At 40.9% G+C, this 23,912-nt stretch overlaps 2 protein-coding genes across 3 annotated transcripts in view; both read right to left on the bottom strand.

Annotated features, from left to right (window-relative positions):
• rasef (RAS and EF-hand domain containing) overlaps nucleotides 1-7,992 on the bottom strand; it is a gene marked incomplete at both ends in the record, with an annotated part of 35,828 nt that extends 27,836 nt beyond the window's left edge. Inside the window, 2 exons of one of the 2 annotated variants that reach the window (XM_079552270.1) lie at nucleotides 3,751-4,074; nucleotides 7,709-7,992. In XM_079552270.1, coding sequence (XP_079408396.1) covers nucleotides 3,751-4,074; nucleotides 7,709-7,992 — 608 coding nt within the window. Of the gene's footprint in view, nucleotides 1-3,750; nucleotides 4,343-7,708 lie in introns of those variants that run through there. The other variant, XM_079552269.1, reaches the window with a different exon arrangement.
• A 3,390-nt stretch (nucleotides 7,993-11,382) lies between these two features.
• Nucleotides 11,383-22,001, bottom strand: LOC306977413 (uncharacterized protein; the record flags this gene model as incomplete). Its single annotated transcript, XM_079575714.1, has 10 exons — nucleotides 11,383-11,557; nucleotides 11,620-11,727; nucleotides 12,533-12,649; nucleotides 12,730-12,857; nucleotides 13,076-13,198; nucleotides 13,287-13,353; nucleotides 14,363-14,440; nucleotides 14,575-14,951; nucleotides 15,635-15,757; nucleotides 21,993-22,001. The coding sequence occupies 10 exons, from the start codon at nucleotides 21,999-22,001 to the stop codon at nucleotides 11,383-11,385; spliced, it is 1,305 nt and encodes a 434-aa protein (XP_079431840.1).
• Between the last annotated feature and the right edge of the window lie 1,911 nt (nucleotides 22,002-23,912).

Raw genomic sequence — 23,912 nt, 5'->3', positions numbered from 1 at the left:
ACTCTGCTATCAGACTCATTTACATGTTCAGCACTTAGACTACGCAGCAATATCCAATGCTGACAGAAAACATGTGGGCCTGGAGGTTTGCTACGAGAAACAAGTCAGGTTTTGTTTATTTACACGTATTCAAAGTGACGTTTGCATTAGATCAGACTGTGGAGCATTAGAGGAAGTGACTCAATAATTTTTGCCCATTGATCCCCTACACCATTTTCCCAATTTTTTTTCCCCCACAACTTTTTTTTCTTATTTTTGCCTCTTTTTTTTCTAAATTCTCCTTATTTTCTTTTACCCTATTTCCCAATATTTTTACCCCCTTTTCTTGGGATATTGTATCAGATCTTCCACACATTTTTGTTCTGTTTTCTGATTCTAGGCAAGGCAACTTTATTTATCCTGCACATTTAGAACACAAGGCTACTCAATGCGCCTATAGGTATCGGGAAAAAAAGCATCGTTCAGGTATCGGTGTCGAAAACCAAGTATTGTTAACCACTTAACTGCCACCTTAGGGTTAGAGTCAGGGTTAAAGGAGCTGTACCTGAGAAACAGGGTCACTCAGATTTCAAATTGCTATTTTCTGGTCCAAACTCATCTCAAACTTTCCTAATGCATTTACAACATCAAAATTCGTCACAGGGACTGAGTTTAAACCAGGTTTCACACGTTTAAGGGAGGAAACTGTCACTTCACTGTAAAAAATGCCTACAAGCCTGACATTTTATGGCTTTAAAAGGCTTTTTATAACCAGTATTTTTTGGATAAATGTCTGCTTTCACCATATACTAAAGGCAAGGCAAGTTTATTTGTAGAGCACAATTCATACACAAAGCAATTCAAAGTGCTTCACAGTTGCAAAAATACAAGAAAACAAATAGAATCAATAAAAACATCAACATAAAAATAATCAATTACAGTAAAAGGCAAGAGTGCAGATAAAATACTTTCAGTCATATGCATCGGTAAAAAGAACTGTTTTCAGCCTGGATTTGAACATTGTCAGAGTTGAGGCCTGTCTCACATCCTCATGAAGACTGTTCCAGATTTTAGCTGCATGAAACTGAAATGCAGCCTCACCGTGTTTATTATTGACTCTGGGAACCACCAGGAGGCCCCTCCCTGAAGTTCTCAGGGCCCAAGATGGTTCATACGGCTGTAACATGTCAGAGATGTACTTTGGTGCTAAACCATGAAAAGACTTGTAACAAGCAGAGCTGTTTTAAGTTAAGTCTGTTTAAAGTCTATTCTCTGAGTGACAGGAAGCCAGTGCAGAGACCGGAGCACTGGACTAATATGGTCATATTTCCTGGTTCTTGTCAGGACTCGAGCAGCAGCGTTCTGGATGTACTGTAGCTCTGATAGCTCGTTTAGAGAGGCCAGTGAGTAGGCCGTTACAGTATCTAACCTGCTGGAGACAAACGCATGGATAAGTCTCTCTAAGTCCGGTTTTGACACTGTTCCTCTGATCTTAGCCATGTTTTTCAGATGGTAAAAAGCTGCTGATGTTATTGCTTTGATGTGGCTGTTTAAGTTCAGGTCTGAGTCCATGATTAGTCCTAGATTTCTAACCTGATTTTTTGGTTTTAGAGAGAGAGACTCAAGGTGACTGATAACACTTTGTCTTTGTGCCTGTGGGCCAAAAACAATGATCTCAGTTTTGTCTGCATTTAGCTGGAGAAAGTTGTTTTGCATCCACAAACAAATTTGTTTTGTCCTAGGACAAAACAAAACAAATTTTATTCCAATAACATAAAATTTAAAAATCAAGGATAGCTCCTTTAACAATTATTTACATCCAAATCTCAAAGCGCATTGACTGAAGAGCTCACAGCCTATATGCCAGTGAGTTTGATATCTAATTTGAAAGCCAAGACCATCTAGATCTAATGAACGGTAAATGTAACGGTGCACAGCCCTATGCAAACTGTAATCGATAAGACCAGGCTGATACTGGGGTCTCCAACATTTACTCTACTTTTTAACCTCTTGAGTAACTTTTAGCAAATAAAGTTATTTTTCCTTTTTGGAGATTTTGAAACTAAGCAAGAGCTGCAGTGAAGAAGGAAACGCACCGCAAAACCACTTTGAAACTTTTGCTGTAGTGTATAGATGACTAATTTATCCAAGTTTTACTTCATTTGTTTTCATATAAAAATAAGGCTTAAGGATCTTGTTAAGCAGTGTTGGGTAGTAACTGAATACTTGTCAGTGGTGGAAGAAGTACTAGATATTCTTACATAAGGAAAAGTGCAGATACAGGACCAAAAATGTACGTAAGTAAAAGATAAAGTAAAAGTATAAAAGTATGCATTGTAAATGTACTTTATAAGCAAAAAGTAGAAGTATTGAAGAGTTTAATCATTTGATTCAAACCAGATCTAAACACGGTCTAAAGATGGAAACCACTAAATCAAGTCTAAACTGGGACAAAACCAGTTAATCGTAGAGAAGTCAATTTGAAAATAAAAATGTAGAAAGTACACAGATACAGACTCTGAAATGTAATGAAGTAAAAGTAAAAAGTATTCATCATAAAATGTAGTTATTGTGACCCGAAAGCCACTGAAGATTTTTTGTAAAAAGAAGCAGAAAAAAATATGAATGTCTGGTTATTTTAAGGCTCTTTTTTGACATGACCGGTCTTGAACGGGTGCAAGGAAGGACGAAGGTTAAGTAAAGTAAAAGTACCTATAATTTTCACTTGTACTTTTTACTTTGTTACTTTCCACCACTGAATTGTCGTGAGTCGTCTTAGATCAAAGTTTTTGTTTTCTTGCTGACTTACTTCATGTATTTGTATGTGTTAGGCCTATGTGTCCTGTATTCATGAGATGGACCAATGTTTGGCCGGGAAGCTGCAAATGAACTGACCCTGGGGGAGAAATAAAGGAATCTGAATCTGAATCTGAGAAGAATAGGTATTTGGAATACTCATTTTGAGTTACTGGATTCTGGTAAAGATACTCTTTCATTGGAGATTATTTAGAGTACAGTTACTTTGGTCTTAAACACTGCTCAAAATGGTCTCGGAGAAAGAGCTGAGACAATATTAAGATCTCAAATTGGGATTTTCTTTCCTAACCTCATATTCATAATCACAACAATAAGGAAGAGAAGATCAAAACGGCCGGAATCAGTTTAGTTCTCTGTGTGTTTGCAAAGTGCTTTTTTTACTTCCTAATTATTAGCAAATAAATTCTTAACAGCTGGTGTAGCAAGTCTAGCTGCATGTTTTTAATCATACGCCGCTTTTATGCATGACTACAATGCAAATCAAGGTGAAAGCACTCTTAAATATTACGAATACAGTACTATGACTGGGCAAAATAAAGGGAATATGTTACATAATAATACATTTTAAGGCAAGTGTTCAGTATTATGTAACCAAATACAACTGCAGTATTCTCTCCAACACTGTTGATTAGTTTTGGAATAAGTTCGGGAAATTCTCATTTTGCCCTTTTTTGTGGAGTTCAAAGGTCATTAAATCAGCTTAGAAATGAGAAACTGAAAAATCTGTTGGGCAAAAAATCCTACAAGAAAAGTGAAAAGGGTTAGGTGTCTGTGAGTGCTATGTGAAGATGATGTCACCCTTTATTTATTTTTTCTATAACTTTTTATTGAAATAGTTCCATAGCTTATTGTGGATATTAATTTGTTTCTAACTGAAAGTGCATGCTGGAAAACTCTACATGTGAGAGAGAGAGAAAAAGTCCCCCTGCAGCGTCTCCCATTTCCGTGTCCTACCTGGGGATGAACTTGGCCTGCTCCCCGAGCCTCCCCTCGAAGCCGTCCCAGGCGGAGGAGCAGCTGTCCCCGTACACCGTCTCTCCCCCCTCCTCCATGTCCGCCCCGTAGCGCTCCTGGAAGCCGCTCACGAACTCCTCGAGGGTCACGGTGCCGTCGCTGTCCACGTCCAGGCGCTCGAATATGCGCTGCGCCTCGGCCGCGGACACGTGCAGCTCCGCGCAGATGGTCACGAACTCGCTCCTCTCGATCCGCCCAGACTTGTCCACGTCGTACGCGTTGAAGAGAGCGCGCAGCCGGGCATGCTCCTCCGCGCTCATGCCCCTGATGGAGGGATGGAGGAGGGAGGGATGGATGGAAGGAAGGACAAAGGAGAAGGCGGTGCTGGTAAAAAAAAAGGTATAAGCTCAAAAACACAATGAACTCGCGTAGAAAGTACTTCCAAGTCGCGTGCGCGCTCTCCCCCAAAGCTTCTTAGAACTTTTTGGCTGCGTAAAAACCCATTAGAAGTGAAGAAGGTGATCCATGTGCACCTGCCGGGCTTCACTTGTGTTGCAAAACAGGATTGTCAAAGGAAATCCTACCGTGCGTAAACGTCTCACCTCAGTCACCTGTCTTGAGTAAACGGTATCCTCCCATAAGTTCAATATTAGCTCACGGCTGCCATATGGTGCGTCATATTAACCTATAAATGTAAAGCGACAAATCCAGGGAATATTCAGAAGAAGAGACGGAGATATTTTAACCAAGGACCGACCACAGCGGGGGCTTCCGTAGGGGTGCGCGTGATGTGGCACAATAAACCTTGATCAACAGGTGCGCACCCCCTGCGTTATCAAGGGGTACTACAATAATATACAACCATTTGGTCCGAGGAAATTTACTTTATATATATTTGTATATCATTCCAGATTATACTATGATGCTAATCACAACACAAGACTAGAGGAATCAAACTTAAAATCGCATGGCACAACCAAACATGCTCCTAATGTCAGCTGGATGCAGAAACATTAAACATTTGGATGAGGTTCTAATGTATATAAACCTTATCTAAGTTAAAGGCACGCTGCGTAGAATTTTACCTAATGGATAATATTGAAATACAAGCAATTATTTTATGACAAATATTTTCATCACAGTACAAAACAAACAAACCCTCTCCTAAGACATTGATGAAGACAGAAATCCGGGTGTTTATGACGTTTCCCCCTAGTTACAACGTCAGCCATATTGGCATCGTAGAGGCTGGTTTCACCAAAGAAAATCACATAAACTGTGGTAGTTTCTGAGCGTGTTCCTACAAATGTGCAACAGCTTCACGTAAATAGAGCTTTTTCTCACCGTATGGTCTGGAATGGTGACGCATTTGCCGACTATGGCGAGGTAAGAATGTCCATATCATGGCATTGATATCATTTCTGATGTTTCTTCATAATAAACAAATTATTAGATGATGTTGAGTGGCCGTTCGAAGTGAACCCGACCCACAATTAGCTGAAAAAAATGTTTCAACATTTGGATCAGAAGCCATTTTTATTTGTTAATTTTATTATTATAAAAGAATAAAAAGATCCGCACAACTTTGTAGCTCCCAAGCTTTTTTAATGCTCACCGAGTAGTGTGACGTTTCGGGCCTTAGAAGAAGGGCTAAGGTTGTGCGGATCTTTTATAATTTCTCATTCCTTGATCCTGCACGCACACTTAGACCTGTGGATGTGCGTGCCTTTACCCACAACCTTAATTTTATTCTTAACCATTTCATTAATGACTTCTAACCAGGCTTTGGCTTCATCTAAATCAGGTTGATGGGTTGACAGCAGCTGAAAACATCTGCATTGTTCATCATTTGCCATGGTTGAAGCTAAATGCTGACGCTACAACTGATCAAATTACAGAGTTCTCAACGTTTCCCAGAGTAGCCGCTTAATAACTGTTTCCGGAGGTAGTTACGCCATCTGTCCTCTATGTTTAGTTGTCAACTGGGAACGGCCTTTCAAACCCCTTGTTCCGGATTGTCACGTGGGTCATGACGTTGTGCCGTCTTCATCAATGACTGTAACTTTACCGGAAGTGGGGGCGTCTCCATCTAGTCTCCATGGCGATGTTGACTAAAGGCAGTACATTTTGAGATTTAAATAGCTTAGGTTCTTGTTTGATTACCCACTGCAGTATTAGCATTTCCTGTGTCGAGCTGGTCATTAGGAGCATGTTTTGTACTAATGGCAACAGTGTAGTTCAAAATGTTGCGCAGTGTGCCTTTAAGTCAACCTCTTAAAGGGACTAAACAGAGTTTAAAAATGTTATAATGTAGTATTTTCCTCCCCCTACATGTTCCAGCCATGTCCTAATGTGTAGAATGAGCTCAGACCTGTTCACCACAACTGCCTCTAAAATCCTGCACTGTCACACAGAAAGGTGTCAATTCAGGTCTTAAAGAGGGGGTATTATGCTTTTTTTCAATCACATAGCACCAGTCTATATCACACTACAATGATGACCAAACCTTCTGTTGGTCTGTAAATGCAGTAAATTAGAATAACTGCCTTGTATAAAATTGCTCTCTCAAAATGGCTGTAGCGAATGTCTTGAAATAGGCCTCTGTCTCTTTAAGAACCTCTGACTCTTTCCGACACGCCCCCTCCACACGCTGTCTGTGGCATCAGTGGGGAGGGGGTTCTGCTGAGGAGCAGTGGTTGGTTACTCGGCTGGTGACGAAAGGTCGGAGGCGTCTCCACGAGGTGGGGGCGTTCCTAGGAGGACTCAGGCAAACCTATCCCTAAAATGGCCGCCATCAGAGTTTTTACAGATTACTCAAAAATACGTGAATGTGCCAAGGTAACACTTCAGGCATGTTTTTAACGAGGGAATGACATAATAACATGATGTAAAGCTTGAAAAAGTCGATTTTGCATAATACCCCCCTTTAAGTGCCGTAATGCACAAGCTTAATATAGAAGCTGCAGTTACACGTATGACCTGAGGTGGCAGTAGTGAGTATAAATGGCCATCTTGCATCTAGCCCCTTTAAACTTGAAGTTTAAAATCTCAATGAAGATGAGATGGTGATGTCCCGCACTGCACAATTTTACAAGTCAGTTCTTAGAACAGATGTGTTTTGCAATGATATAGTATTTTATTCTATTGACCGGGTGAAATATTACATTGTGTAGCTTTAAAGTTGGCATTTAGAGACTCCCTGTGGATCCGGAGAGAGTCCAGGACCACATTTTAGAAGCCACTCAGATATAGGAGGAACTTTTAAACAAATATGCCACTTCCACCCTCTCATACTCTTACATGGGCTGTATGATTTTGGAAAATAGCTTATGTTTAAGTTTAAGTTGAATGGTTTGTGTCAGGGGTAGGCAACGTCAGGCCCGGGGGCCAAATTCGGCCCTCCAGCATAAAACCTTTGGCCCTCAAGAAAATTTTGAAGAAACATTTATTCATAAATCAGAGACCAAATACGTGAAAAGGATTCTAACATGTGGAAAATACTGTCAATATTTTCACATTTCCCAGCAAAACACCCCATTAGGTCTTATATTATGTGCAAAAGTTATATAGATATTTATGTTTATATAGAAAAAAGGTGCTTTACTTTGGGCTACAATAGTGAGTTTCGGCCCTTGGTGTTTTGGCATTGAAGAAAATCGGCCCTCCGTGACACAAACTTGCCTACCCCTACTTTATGTAATATTTCTTGTTTTAAAATCAAGACTAATGCATAGTACAGGACCATTCACTTTGAACAGAATAATATTAAAGCATTAGCAGTTTGTAACTTAACTGTCCCTCTAGCTTTATTTTTCTGTCAGTCTATGTGTATTGAGAGTTATAGATGCACACAAAGGAAAAGTCATTATAAAATAAAATTGCAAATCGAATCACCATTCCTCTCCAGAATCCCGCAGCCCTAATATCCCTTATCATGGATCCCTCCTGTCGTCCCTACCTGGCCCCCACATTGTCCTCTCTGACCACAGGTGGCGGCAGGTCCAGCTCCGGCTCCGTGTCCTCCTGGTCCTCTCTCTTCTCGAACCCCCTCAGGAACTCTTCTAACGTCACGCTGCCATCTCTGTTCACGTCCAGCCTCTCGAAGATGCCGTCCGCCTCTTTAGGGGACATGCTGAGCTCTTGACAAATGGCCAGAAACTCCCCCCTGTCGATCTCCCCCGAGTCGTCCACGTCGTAGGTGTAGAACAGCGAGCGCAGGTCAGTCTGCTCATCCTCGTCCATTGTGGCAAAATCGTACTGGAGCTGAAGTCACATTGTTCAAACAGATCTCCAGACAGTCCAAAGCAAGACTGTCCCGAAATGTGGGTGTACCTCTTCTTAAATACCTCGCCCGCCCCCCTGCACACTGTAAAAAGAAATCATGCAGGATTTGAGAGGAGAGGAAGAAGATGGTGAAGAAGTGCCTGGACTCAGAGCTCTGTCCCCTGAACCTGGCTAAACTGTGTTTCCCTCCTGCTGCTGTGAGAAACACTGATATCTCTATAGGAACATCATCTGCAGTCATCATGTGCAATGGTCTTTAATGTGAGTCACCACAATGCTATAAACATAGTCTCGTACCTGAAATTTATTGCTGTATAGGCTCCATATGTTCATAGTGTTTATATTTGTTTATTCTGAAGTCGATGCCATAGTGTTACTTTTGAACCACTTGAACTGAGCACATGTGTCAAAACAGCAACAAAAACGAGGATAGATACATATCGCCCATATATAGTCATGTTTGAACACGGGGGGGAAAAATTGGAGAAGAATCTAAACTTTCTCTAATTATTCAAAAACTACTTAAACAAACGCTGAAATATGAATATAGTTTTCTACTAAATAAAGAAACAAAGACATGGGGAGGAGCAAAGTGGTTCAACAGCCCATAAATACATAAATAACGGAGAATGCTAACATGATGCTACATGTTAGCATCGGGCTAATGCTAACGGTTAGCTAGTGCTAGCTACAACTGCCGTTTTTTCACTTCTACTGAACAATCTGCTGTGAGGAAAATATCCATATGGGCCCGATATACACGCGATGCCGTCAGTATCTATGAAAATACAACAAAAAGGCAGCAAAAGAACGTCAAAAACATAATGGAAACATAAGTGGAAAAGCAACAATAACAAAACACAAAAACACGACAAAAAAAACTATAAAAACAAGACCAGATAGAGACGAAAAGACAACAAAAATGCTTCGTAAATCTGACCAAAATGTAGCGCCAACGCAACAAAAAAGCTACAATCAGTATCGTAGGTCTTAGCTTTCAAATGAGGCATCACTGTCGAGAAACGATCGGTTAAAGGGATATTTCAGGATTTTTGACTGATTTTTTTTTATTTTATTTTTTAGGGCCTCATTTCCTAGTTATCCAGAGTGTCGCTGATTTCTGGAGATATTTTTTTTTGTAATTCATGCAGTTCTTATATTGGAAGAGTTTCGTGGCGCTAGGCTAGTGCATTTCTATGGTATCTGCTAGCCTGCATTAAAAACAGTCTGACCCGCTCCACAGAGCACCTGAGGCAAATCACTTATAACACCAGACTAACCATATAAATGTCTGTGTCGATAGAGTAATTTTAACCATTTTGCATTTACATTAACTTATATTTGAGCAGCATCAGCTTCATGGTTGTATAAGCTACGCGGCGGCGGAGTGATCTGCTAGAAAATAGTCCCTCAAAATGCGATCATTCATGTGATGCAAGGTCAGTCATATTCCAAAAAATATTCTATCGACACAGACATTTATATGGTTAGTCTGGTGTTATAAGTGATTTGCCTCAGGTGCTCTGTGGAGCGGGTCAGACTGTTTTTAATGCAGGCTAGCTGATACCATAGAGATGCACTAGCCTAGCGCCACGAAACTCTTCAAATATAAGAACTGCATAAATGATGAAAAAAAATATCTCCAGAAATCAACAACACTCTGGATAACTAGGAAATGAGGCTCTATGTCAAAAATCCTGAAATATCCCTTTAAGGCGGGGGTACGAGTAAAACAAAAGGATATTTTTGCAATTCGATTACCTTTCTCTGTTCTTATCCTGCAACACCACATGGGGATGGGATTATGTGTGTGTAATGCTGAAGTGATTATTTATTTTCAAATGTTTGACACTATCTACACATGTTTTCTTCTGCAAAATAAATCACATAAACTGTCCTGTTACATGTTAGCATTATGAACTGAAGCCGCTCCTGTAGGTGTTTGTGTTTTACAGTGCACTGAAAAAAAAAAGGTCTCGTCCAAAACTGCTGTTACAAATTCTGTTAAACTCATGACTGGCTTGAAAAGTGAAAGCGCCCCACAGGCTCCAGATAAACTTCCACACCGCAGAGAAACCTTAAGACATGAGGTTTTTGCATCTCCCAAAAACGAATCACTACATTATGATAAAACCACCAAAACTTTTTCTAAGAAAGTAAGTAAGAAATTGTGTTCAGCATGTTTTTTGTTGAGAAAACCTTGTGCCTTCAGTCTCCTCTGATCCTCCGATCCTCTGAAACGGTGCACCGCCCCCTGGTATAGTCCCTGTTTCAGAGCGTGGTGTCCTGCACTGATTAGCTCCACCTCCTCCTTCCTCTTCCTCCTGCGCAGCTCCCTCCGCCCCACAACAGTCTTTCACCATATTCCGGGAAAAGCTTAGCAGTTAGTTTGTTTGATTCTCCAGTAAACATCCATTAGCCAGAACAATAGAAGGCATGTGTGTCTCAGCTGTGAGTCTTGCCTGGATACCTCCTCCTTTGTCCTTTTTTCTTTCCTGTAGCTCTTCCTATGACGCCTCCACTGTGCTGCAGGTGTGGGTGGCTCTCCTACAGACTTCATTCTAGTCTTGGACTTAACAATATTTTTGAAGTTTTCCTACCCTGATTAATTGAGTTTTTTGGATTTCAGAAAACAAGGCCCACAAAAAACAAACAAAAAATCCCTTCTGAAAAAGACTTTGTAACAAAAATGTCAACAAAATAAACCCATAAATTTAAACCTTTCATCCATCCATTTTCTTCCGCTTTATCCGGGGCCGGGTCGCAGATGCAGGAGCCTCCTCACCTCCTCCAGCTGTTCTGGGGGGACCCCGAGGCGACACTAGGCCAGCTCGGGGACATAGTCCCACCAGGGTGTCCTGGGTCTTCCACGAGGCCTCCTCCCAATAGGACATGCCTGGAATACCTCCCGAGGGAGGCGACCAAGAGGCATCTGAAACAGATGCCCGAGCCACCTCAGCTGGCTCCTTTCGACCTGAAGGAGCAGCGACTCTACTCTGAGCTCCTCCCGGGTAACTGAGCTCCTCACCCGATCTCGAAGGGTGCGCCCAGCCACCCTGCGAAGGAAAGTCAAGGAATTTAAACCAGTTTCCATCCATATTCAGCTTTCTGGACATTTTTAGGTATAACAGGACTTTATTTTTATTTAAAAAACATAAAATGACCATAAACTGGCAATACATGTTTTCTCATTTTTATGTCTGTAATCTACAGCAAAACTTTCAAATCGATATCTTAAAAAAGAAAATTCACTTGCAGTGTCTTGCCGTAAAATAACACTAACCCTTTGGGAACTTTACCTTATGCACAGATAAAAATGTATTTATCTGTGCTCCTTTACCATCTTCATTATACGTGTGACAGTGCTATACGGCACTTGTGGCTGTGCCTTGTGTCCAGCAGCTTGAACAGGTCTGGGTGGTGGTCAGGGTGCACAGGGTGGATGGCCACTGCAGGGTTAACCCGTCTGATCTGGGGGCCGGTGGGCACCTGGGCACAGCCGTACACATGCAGCACCTCCAGTCTACAACCACATGAGCAGACGTCAGAAAGTGAAATGAGCCGCCGTGAATGTTTGAAGCTCACCTGCTGCAGCGCTGGCAGAGCTGGAGGAGGCTGTGTGAGCTGATCCTACAGAAGCTCAGCTTCACTGTGTGCAGATGGACACTGCAGTGGTGGGCCAGCAGAGCCACCCTGAAACACAGCACTTTTATCACACACTGGGCCCTGGCTGAGGGTCCTAGGTTTGCTTCCCAGACAATGTGAAGGCCTACTGCTATGAGTTTGCCTGGTCACTAGTTTCCCCCACCGATCTATGACGATCCTCATCTAAGGACTCTTAACGACACTTTTTCATCACTTTTTTGTCAAATTTTCATTGCATTTTTGTCAATTTTTTACTGCATTTTGTCATTATATTTTTGTCACTTTTTCGTTGCATTATTGTCACTTTTTTATTGCATTTTTCTTAATTTTTTCATCATGTTTTTGTAAATTTTTCATCGTATTTTTGTAAATTTTTCATTGCATTTTTGTCAAATTTTTCATTATATTTGTGTCACTTTTTCATCGTATTTTTGTCAATTATTCTTTGCATTTTTGTCAATTTTTTGCTGCATTTTTGTCAATTTTTTCACCTTTTTATTGTATTTTTGTCAAATTTTCATTGCATTTCTGTCAATTTTTTGCTGCATTTTTGTCATTTTGTCATATTTTTGTCACTTTTGCATTGCATTATGGTAACTTTTTTATCGCATTTTTGTTAATTTTTCCATTGCATTTTCATCACTTTTTTTTATCACATTTTTGTAAATTTTTCATTGTATTATTTTAAAACTTTTATTGTATTTTTGTCAAATTTTCATTGCATTTTTGTGAATTTTTCACTGCATTAATTTATTCAATTTTTCACTGCATTTTTGTCACTTTTCCATCGCATTTTTGTCACTTTTTGTTTCAGATTGTCAAATTTCTTGTCCATCCTTCCATTGCAGTTTACCCGGTGTCTCCAGCTGCTGTGGAGCTGAGGTCCAGCTGTTGGAGCCTGGTGCAGCCTCGAGCCAGAGACCTGACCCCGGCATCTGTGACTGCAGCACAGCCACTCACATCCACCGACCTGCGCCAAGACCAAAGGTAACATCACTGTTCGAATACTAGTAGCTGTATACGATGTACTTTGTGATGAGATTATTTTACCGGATGGCTGGAGTGAACTTGCTGATACTATCCAGGGTCCGGTCTGTTACCCCTGGACACTGGCTGAGGGTCAGACTGTGGAGCAGAGGGCACTTCTGTAGCACCACCTCCATCACAACATCACTCACCTGCAGAAAAAGAAGAAAATCTATATGTATTTGTTCAAAGTTAGACTATGAAGAGCCAACAAGGGGCCCATGTCGTAACACTGAGGCTGCAGAACAGTGCCCGGCTTGTTTTTCGCTGTAGCCTAAACCCCCTTAGACACTGGATTGACAATCGAAGATCCAAATCACCTAAAACTTGAGATACTGAACAAGTATGTCATTGTAGGTCAGACACTCACTGCCTGTAGTCCTGTGACGTTCAGGGACCTCAGATTTTTCAGCTTTGAGCCCAGCACTGTCAGGCTGTGGGCGTCGACTCTCCGCACTCGTCCGATGTTGAGGTGTTGCAGATTGGGAAACATCTAGGAAATTAAAAAAGTGACTCAGCAGGACATTTTCACACAATAAACAGAACGATATGACAGGGTGTTGTCCATAGAGTGGTGTTACCTCACATATAGTTTCCAAACAGGAGGAGGAGATGAACTGACAACCAAAGACCTCCAGCTTACACAGGCTGGAGAGACACAAAGAAAAAACAAATCTATAGAGGTTGGAATCATTCAGATGAGAAAAGGAGTGAGTTTTGAAATTACAGCTTCATTGAAATGTCTTTATGACCTCAACCTGAGCCGAGCACATTGACAAAAACGTGCCGTAAATAAATACAATAAAAAAGTAACAAAAACATGACAGAAAAGTGACAATAAAGTGACAAAAACATGACAAAAAAGTGACAATAAAGTGACAAAAACATGACAAAAAAGCGAAAAAAACACGGAGACAAAAAAGTGACAAAGACTGACAAAAATACAACAAAAAACATGGCAAAAAAACTGACAAAAACATGACAGGAAACTGACAAAAAGACTGACAAAAAGTGTCAAAAACATGACAAAAAGCAACAAAAACATGGCAAAAAAGTGACAAAAGCACAGCCAAAAAAGCGACAAAAACATGGCAAAAAAAGCAACAAAAACATGGCAAAAAAGTGACAAAAACACAGCCAAAAAAGTGACAAAACATGGCAAAAAAGTGACAAAAACACAGCCAAAAAAGTGACAAAACATGGCAAAAAAGCGACAAAGAAGTGACAAAGAAGTGACAAAAAAGTAACAAAAACACAGCCAAAAAAGTGACAAAAACATGGCAAAAAAGTGACAAACACAACAATAAAGAGACGAAAACGTGCCAAAACCGTTTAAAAAATGTGACATAAACGCGCGACAACGCAACAAAAAATTCTGATCAGTTTTGTAGGTCTTAGCTTTCAAATCAGGCTGTATTCCGGTCTATAGGCTGTAGCCTCTCCAGTCGAGAAGCTTTTAGATTTTGGATGAAGCCAAACTGGAGACAATGTGCTCGGTTCAGGTGGGGGTAAAGAGGTTAACCTTGTAGTTGTGTAGAAGTGGTTGTAGCAGTTTTAATTCATATTATTTGGGTGTAATGTCCCGCGGGGCTTTAATCATACATATAAGTGAAGAGACAGTTGACTGCGGTGTTACTGTTTCCTCACTGATTCTGACCTGGCTGTTTGTCTCTGCAGCAGATCCAGCAGAGCCTGGCCGGTCACGTGGCAGCCGCTCAGCACCACCTCCCTCAGCCTCAAAAGGATATGAAAGTACTTATGAGGATTTTTGTAGGATAATTTATGTTCTCTGATATTTCCAAAGAATAAAATCTGATAAAAGGAATACGTGTGATTTTCAAAATGTATTTAAGATCATTTTAGTGCCACCTTTCACAGTTGATGAGAGCTCTCAGCCCAGCGTCTGTGGCTCCACTCCAGCTCACGTCCACACTGGTCACATGACTGCACAGCTGACCAATCAGAGCCAGGATCAAGTCGCCACGGAGACCAGCACCTGTGCAGCCCGTCGCCTTGACTTCCTGTTGGCTTAAGACATTATTTCCTACGATAAAGATAACAACTGATAACAATGTAGAGCCTTGCCTGAAGCGAGTGCCTGCAGAGGTAGAAGAAGGAGCGCAGGCCCCAGGAGGACACGGACTGCCCTCTACAGGTGTGGAGGGAAACGGCGAGAGGACGGCGTCTGCCCAGGCACAGCAGCCCCCAGTCTGTCGGAGCGCACTTCTCCAGATGCACACTTCTCCCTGGGAAAAAAAACAAGCTCACTATTTAGTATTTGTACTTATAGGTAGAGGGCTGTGGGATTGTCTCCAGAAATGATCGGTGCCCATGTGGCCTCCAGTCGTTATTGTCAGTGATTCTGAAGAGTCTTAGCTTCCAAATGAGGAAGAGCTTGTTTAGATATAGTTTGAGTGTGTGTTCTCTGAATCGGCCACAAATCTCTTAACAGTACGATGATTATGCTTGATCTTTCGCTTTTCATCAGCAGAGAGATCCTTTTTCTTTCCTATTTTGCTTGAAAATGGTGGTTTGCTTGATAATGTGGAACGTCCTTCCATCATCCCAGGTGTCTGAGATTGATGTCAGTGATTCAATAAGCCCTGAGACACAACACCATCCATGAGTTTCATTGAAAAACTTGAATTGAAATAAAATTTGCATAATAATTTTGTGCATCTTTAGAAAACGCGGTGTATGAGTTGTGATTGTTAGGCCTTTTTACATCAGCAGGTGAATGTTACATATGCCTGTACTAAGGACAATCTGTTGGCTATTTGAACCCTAATGTGTTCTGACTTATTAGAACAGCGCTGCTAATCTGTCTCTGTCCACAGTTACGTCATGAGAACGACCCATGTGGCTTCATAAACACCGGTCTGCCCCCATGACCAGGCTGTTTTCCCTGTGTTTACAGTGGGAGGCGTACAGAGGGAGTGGTCCGCGGAGAGCGTGTGCAGGCGTCGACACACGGGGGCGACACTGAGCAGGTCTGGCACCGGCAGCCGGGACAGGATGGACAACCACAGCTCGTCGGGGAGAGACAGCCAGGCTTTCACCGGGACGTCCAGCGGCTGGACACACGACACAGGTTTAGTGAAAGACCAAACAAACTGCAGCGAGAGTATGAATAATGTGTTAACCTCTTAACCCCCACCTGAACCAAGCGTATTGTCTCCAGCTTTACCCAAATCTAAAAGCTTAAAAAAAAGTGTGACAAATAAAGAGACAAAAACGAGACGCAAATGTGACGAAAACATGTGACACAAAAGTGATGAAAAAGTGACAAAAATGTGCCAAAATGCAACATAAAAGCAATGACAAAAAATACTAGTGGCAAATAGCAGTAAAATGATAACCACAACAACACAAGGAAGAATATCTGTTAAGATCAGTTTTGTTGGTCTTAGCTTTCAAATAAGGCTTTACACTCTAGCCGAGAAGCTTATAGATTTGGGTAAAGTTGAACGGGAGAAAATGCACTTGGCTAAGAGGTTAAAATGTACATTTACATATATGGCCTTTAAAAATGTGGAGGACAGTTTTATGGATGCATTTGTGCATTTTTATACATTTTTTAGAGCTAGCTTGTTTTACTCTTATGAAATGTGCTTCTAAACCAGGGGCGGATTAGAGTTGTGGCATGGGGTGGAAGCTGCCACCCCATGCCACAACTCTAATCCGCCCCTGTGATGTTTCACATCTGCTCTAGAGGCTACTTGGGTCCTTACAGAGGCTCACTCTGCAAGAACCCAATTATAACAACTTTAGAGCCAAGTGCAACTCCTGTGGCTCACAAGATGATGATTTTTTGTTGTTTTGGTTTGCAAAAGTTTAAATGTTTCCTGAGTTAGAAACCCCCTACTGATATTATGGACAATGCTACTATTTGTATAATTTTGGGGGGGCTCAAAAATGTACTTGCGATCAAGCAAAGCCCGCGATAAACATTTGACATTGTAAAATGTGCTGCCACCCAATGTTTTTTTTTTTCTAGATCCACCCCTGTTCTAAACTCATCCCTGTGAGTATTTGACATGTTTGGAAAGTTAGGAATGAGTTTGAACCAGAACTCACACATTTTTTTGCTGAAACATGGTTAACACGATTATATTTAAGATTTTGCTAAAGACTGTTCCCAGCTTTCTTTAGTGTGGCCATTTTTCTGATGTTTATAGTTTCAATTCCTTATTGGACACCGTCAGGAAGCTGAAGGCAAAAATGTTAAACTGTTGCCATGCCGACCATGTTAAGTCAATGGGAAAATGAGTCAAACTGCTCTGGAACTTTCCCTTTATCTATGTCACTTCCTGTCAGTGTCCAATAAGGAAGTGAAGCTATAAATAAGTCCAGCATTAAAACCTGCCATGTGCACTTTAACTGTAACTGCTGTTTATACCCACCTCTGTCTGGTGCCAATGGTAAAATGGATGCTCCTTCCCTTTGTAGTTTTCTGTATCGCCTGAAAGACAACAATAATGTGAGAATTGGCATGGAGCACCCCCTGCAGGCCATGGAGTGAATATGTGATAAAATAGTAAACGCAGGCTTTCATTGATTAACGGCATGCCAACACAAAAAGGACAAAACTGCACAGACCAGTTTTAGAGATGGATTATGGGGTTTATAAAAGGTCTATAATGTAACAGAATCCAGGGAATGCAGATTGAAGCATGTTTGCTGTAGAAGAAGAAACTACCAGAGTAAACAAGGTTCCTCAAGTACTGCGATAGTATTAAAGTAGGGCTGGACGATATTAAAGTAACTTGTGAAATGTGATACGGCTGTGCAATCTCAACAATATTACTGCGATTTTTCACTAAACCATTTCAACGATATGTTCCGTTCTATTTAACCTCTTACCACCCGCCTAAACCAAATGCATTCTGCCCTCTTTGGCTATTATATAGGCCTGTGTAGCACCTCATTTGAAAGCTAAGACCCACAAAACTGGTCTTTTTCATCGCGTTGTTGCTGTGTTGTGTCACCTTTTTTCAGTTTTTTTTTTTTTTTTTAAATTTTGGTCACATTTTTGTTGAATTTTTGTCACATTTTGGTTGAGTTTTTGTCAAATTTTTGTCGAATTTTTGTCACATTTTGGTTGAGTTTTTGTCACATTTTTGGTTGAGTTTTTGTCACATTTTTGTTGAATTTTTGTCACTTTTTTGTTGAATTTTTGTCACTTTTTGGTTGCATTTACATCCTTGTTTTCTTCTCATGTTTTTTGTGGCTGTTTTGGTGCTTTTTTCCCAAGAAGCTTTAAGATTTGGGTAAAGCCAAACTGGAGAAAATGGGATCCGTTCAGGTGGGAGTTAAGAGGTTAACTTCTTAACCCCCACCTGAACCGAGCACGGTTTCTCCAGTTTGGCTTTACCCAAATCTTAAAGCTTCTTGAACAAAGCGTCAACAAAAAAGTGACAAAAACAAAATAAACAAGCGACAAAAACATGATTAAAAAGTGATGGAAAAAGCAAAAAAGAGCCACAAAAACGCAAGGACAAAGCACAATTCGGCTTTACCCAAATCTAAAAGCTTCTTGTACTATAGAACAACAGTGTAATGCCTCATTTGAAAGCTAAGACCTGCAAAAGTGATTGTAACTTTTGGACACCTCGCCGCATTTTTGTCATGTTTTTGTGGCTTTTTTGTTGCTTTTTCATCACTTTGTTGTTGTGTTTTTCCTCATTTTTTTTGTCACTTTATCATTGCTTTTATCCTCATTGCTTTGTTGTTGTGTTTTCATCTCTTTTTCGTTGCTTTTTATCATGTTTTCGCCACGTTTTTTTGTCACTTTTTTGTTGCGTTATTGTTGCTTTTGTTCAGTTTTCATCCTCGCTTTCGCTTTTTCGATTCTTTTTTTTAAAAATGCAGTGGTTTTATTGGTTTTATATAGCGCTTTTCTGGACACTCAAAGACGCTTTACATTGCACTATTCGTTCACTCCATACTCTGTGGTGGTAAGCTACTATTGTAGCCACAGCTGCCCTGGGATAGACTGACGGAAGCGCCATCGGCCCCTACGACCACCACCAACCACTCACTCACTCACTACATTCGCTAGGCTTCCTGGTGTTCCCAAACGGTCTCCCATCCAAGTACCGACCAGGCCCTTCCCTGCTTAGCTTCCAAGGTCTGACGGGATTGGGCATAGCAAAGGCAGTATGGCTTTTAGATTTGGGTAAGGCTTGGTTAAAGGGACTATACGGAGTGTAAAAATGTTAAAAGTAAGTATTTTCATCCCCCTATATGTTCCAGTAATGTCCTAATGTGTTGAATGAGCCCAGTCACTCAAAAACCTTTACTTCAGGTCCCAAGTGCCGTCATGCATGAGCTTAATATAGAGGCTGCAGTTCCATGTAAGACCTGAGGTGGCAGTAGTGAGTATAAAAATGACCAACTTGCATCTAGTCTCGTTAAGGCGGGGGTAAGAGGTTAAGGAGAAAACTGAGAGGCCAGATATTTTTTGCTATATACAGTGGGGCATTTAGTCAGCCACCAATTGTGCAAGTAATTTTCATCATAGGTACACTTCAACTGTGAGAGACAGAATGTGAAAAAAAAAAATCCAGGAATTCACATTGTAGGATTTTTAAAGAATTTATTTGTAAATTATGGTGGAAAATAAGTATTTGGTCAATATCAAAAATTCAACTCAATACTTTGTAATATAAGCTTTGTTGGCAATAACAGAGGTCAAACGATTACTATAGGTCTGTACCAGGTTTGCACACACAGTAGCTGGTATTTTGGCCCATTCCTCCATGCAGATCTTCTCGAGAGCAGTGATGTTTTGGGGCTGTCGCCGAGCAACACGGACTTTCAACTCCCTCCACAGATTTTCTATGGGGTTGAGGTCTGGAGACTGGCTAGGCCACTCCAGGACTTTCAAAGATCTGCATGGAGAAATGGGCCAGTATACCGGCTACTGTGTGTGCAAACCTGGTACAGACCTATAGTAATCGTTTGACCTCTGTTATTGCCAACAAAGGTTATATTACAAAGTATTGAGTTGAATTTTTGTTATTGACCAAATACTTATTTTCCACCATAATTTACAAATAAATTCTTTAAAAATCCTACAATGTGAATTCCTGGATTTTTTTTTCACATTCTGTCTCTCACAGTTGAAGTGTACCTATGATGAAAATTACAGACCTCTGTCATTATTTTAAGTGGGAGAACTTGCACAATTGGTGGCTGACTAAATACTTTTTTGCCCCACTGTATATATAAAGTGCTGCCCTAGTTTGAAGCCTCCTCCAGTCCACGCTCGACAACAAAAATTGTAAACCACTTTTCCCCCACCATTTTTTGGAGCTCATTTCTCACCGGTGCCAAATGTAAAGTGGGGGCGTCGTGACCTCTTTCCCTTCACAGCGGCTTCGGTTCCAATTACGGAGCATGAAATCGTTCCCTCTTCACAGGGAAATGTGCCGTGTTCGATGTGAAATAAATCCAGTCATCTGACGCGGTGCTGACTTTACTGAGAGTACACATACCTGAGAGTGTTTGCCCAGAGCGCTTCAGAGTGACAGGATCCTGCTTCACTGTTTTAAAGTCAAGGAGAAAAGCTGTGTCTTCAAAACGCTCAGATGATTGAGGTCTGCAGAGGGAAATGTGAAGTTAGTTACCATTTAATTTAGAGGGACAAGACAGAAAAGCGATTCCTTTAACCGCCCCGTCAGTTATTGAGATAGAGTGGATTTCATTGTCAAAACTTGATTTGTAGCGGTGCTGCTCAGCCCCTGTCAGGTTCTTATTTAGGCTTGTGCAGACCCAGTAGTTAAAGGAACAGGCCACAGTTTTTCCATACTGAGATATGTTCTTACCTGAGCTTAGACGAGTTGATGCCCTCAGTCACTCACAAAGACCAAAGATGTTGTTAGCATTTGGCCTCTCCCAATGTATTCCTATGGCTCCAAGCAGGGTGAAGTTGGAACCCACAAAGACCAGACAGGTACACATCAACTCGTCTAAGCTCAGGTAAGAACATATCTCAGGACTGCTTTAAAGGAACAGGCCACCGTTTTTCCACACTAAGTAACTCTTGCCCCTAGAGGCCATAAGCGCAACTGCAGGTGTAGTAGCAAGTTGCGATTTTTTAACTTATTAATTGTCTTGGAGAGTAAATACTACGCTGACAGGAAAGGCGAAGGGAGAGAGGGATATTGTACATCCAGTTATACAATGGAATTTTTTTTTTTCACTCAAACTTGGCTGTAAATACTGTTTAAAGTGACGCTAGCCAGAAAGGATTTATTAAGGTAAACACGTTACTTAGTACTCCTTTAACCTCTTACCACGAGGATGAAAATGCAACAAAAGGGCGACAAAAAGCTGATGATAAAAAAATTATGAAAAGTGACAAAAACTTGGCAACAACGAAAGGAAAAAGATGAGTTTTGTAGGTCTTAGCTTTCAAACTTATCAACTTATCGGATGTGACCTTTTAGATTTTTAGAAAATGCACTTGGTTAATGCGGGTTAAAGGGGCTAGATTAGTTAGCCATTTTATACTCACTACTGCCACCTCAGGACGTACATGTAACTGCACCTTCTATATTAAGCTCGGCACTTCGGACCCGAAGTAACAGCTTTCTGAGTGACAGTGCAGGATTTCAGAGGCAGTTGTGGTGAACAGGTCTGGGCTCATTCTACACATTAGGACATGGCTGGAACATGTAGGGGGAGGAAAATACTTAGTTTTAACATTTTTAAACTCCGTTTAGTCCCTTTAAGGCAATCCAGGTTCATTTTAACATGTTTTTCTTTTGTCAAACAATCAAAAATACAGTGGGGATCATTTATAGTTGGGAGAATAGAATATATATTTTTTTCTTATAAATACTTTGATATGAGCATGGAACTGAGAATTTGACATTTTGAATTTTCTATTTCTTGCCTCCGGCCTTGAACTGAACGCATTTTCTCCAGTTCAGCTTTATCCAAATCTAAAAGTTTCTTACCTCTAGGCCAGTGTAACGCCTCACTAGAAAACTAAGACCTACAAAACTGATAGTCATATTTTTGTCATGTTTTCGTCTCTTTTTTTGTCTGGTTTTCGTAGTTTTTTGTCACTTTTTTTAGTCGTGTTCTTTCGTAAACAGTCCCTGGGTCATATTTTGGACACCTTTGCAGTGGTCCCCCATTTGTTTGAAGAAAAGTCGGTTTATTTCGACTTTTGGAAGATCCTTCCTCACTTTTCTGCCATGATGCCTCTGCAACACAAGGTCAACCACACAAATAAACATCTCCTTTTATGAACACCACATTTTCCACAACTATACCTTTGCCATCCCCCGGTTTCTCCTCCTTAGACACATCTCCATAGCAACAAGCCCCGCCCTCCTCACTTCCATCAGGCACAGTATTGCTGGTTTTCCTGTCCTGCTGCTCATCTATAAAGACTTTTTTCACCTTTTCGACACTTTTTGGACTTTTTCCCTCCAGCTCTGACAGCTCTGCTGCGTAACGTCCTTTTTTGTGTTGACGCAAATGTTCCGTGCAAAGCTGGTATTGTTCATAGACAGAGAGATCGCACGGCAGGTGAAATCTGACGTCGCCCGAACAAAAGGCTGATTCTTGCAGGTGAACTGACGCGTCCCCGGCTCGGTCCGTTGCGTAAACAGCCTTTGTGGATCCGGAATCTTTAAGCAACACTTCTGAGTCACGAGACAAAGCTGTGTTTTCATAACTAAACCTGAATGGGGGCTCTTCGTTTTCTCGCCGGGAGTGAAGAACAGCGTTTGCCAAATGTAGGACTTGCCTAAGTTTCTGCTGCTCGTTGTAGAGGCAGGCAAACATCCGCTCGTGACTACATTTCCCAGGATCCTCTTGGGGAGTGCTCAGCTGAGGCGGGGCTTCAGGTGAACTCTCCAAAGCTTGATTCACATTGTGCTCCATTTTTTAGTCTTTGGCATTAATGTATAACATGCACATTCTTTCCTGCAACATGAGAGAGGTTGAAAAATTTACCTGAACTGAGCATTTTTTCTCCAGTTTGGCTTTACCCAAATCTAAATCTGAAAAAAAGATAAAAATAAAAAAAATAAAACAGAACAAAAACATGACAAAAAGCAACAAAAAATGTGAGAAAAATATGACAAAATTGTGACAAAATATGACAAAAATATGACAAAAAAGTGACCAAAAAAATCTGAAAACATGACAAAAAATGAACAAAAAATGGACAAAAAAGTGATTTAAAAAAAAAAGCAACTAAAAAGGACAAAAACATGCCCAAAAAAAGACAAAAGTGACAAAAATGAAACAAAAAACGTGCCGGAAAACCAACAAATATGCAACAAAGGTGACAAAAACATGACAAAAGAAGCAATGAAAAAAGTTACGAGAAAGCCACCAAAAGGGACAAAAAAGTGATGCAAAAATGTGCCAAAAAAAGAAACAAAAATCTGTCCAAAGCGACCAAAAAGAGACAAAAACATGACAAAAACGCTTCAAATATGCGACAAACATGCGGCGACAAAAGTTACGATCAGTCGTCGATTAGCTTTCAAATATGGCGTCATATATAACTGGTTATTTAGTTTTAAAAAATCCTATCTCCGCACAGGAATAGGCAAGAGACTTCCTTTTTTTTTTTACATACTCAGGGATTTGTGCTCTACAAGTCAGGGGCCGGGGTTAAATCATCTCGTGGGCCGGATTTGGCCCGTGGGTCGCAGTTTGAGGACTCCTGCTGTTATACACTAAGGCAGTCCAGAAGCTTTTAGATTTGGCTATGGCTGAACTGGAGAAAAGGCGCTCGGTTCAGGCGGGGGGTTAGAGGTTAATCTTTAAAAAGTGCGACGAACACCATAGGAAACGACTCATACCTGGACCAAACCTGAAAGTTATGGTTTTCTTATTCTATTGCTTTTCTCTTGATACTACTTCTACTGTAATTCCAATCCCACAATCTTCTACTAATTTTAACAAAAATCATTACAAGTGAATACAAGCTTACCGTATAAAAGACTCCGTTCAAAATGACCACTTATTTGATCGAAGTAACATTATACTCCCTGGATGGAGTAATATAGACTCCATGTTATAGTACTTGGGCGCACTGATCCTGTTTGGTTCATATTACCATAGAGACAACACCACAAGCAGCAGTGTCTCAGACCCACCACAAGAGGGAGACATACTCCACACTGATTGCTGAGTGAGTTCATTGTCATTTTCACCTGGAGCATTATAGGTTT

Source organism: Gobius niger, assembly GCF_951799975.1.
Source record: "Gobius niger genome assembly, chromosome: 1".
Taxonomy (NCBI): Eukaryota; Metazoa; Chordata; class Actinopteri; order Gobiiformes; family Gobiidae; genus Gobius; species Gobius niger.
The sequence above is the reverse complement of the archived record's forward strand: the minus strand, read 5'-3'. Positions and strand labels throughout refer to the sequence as shown.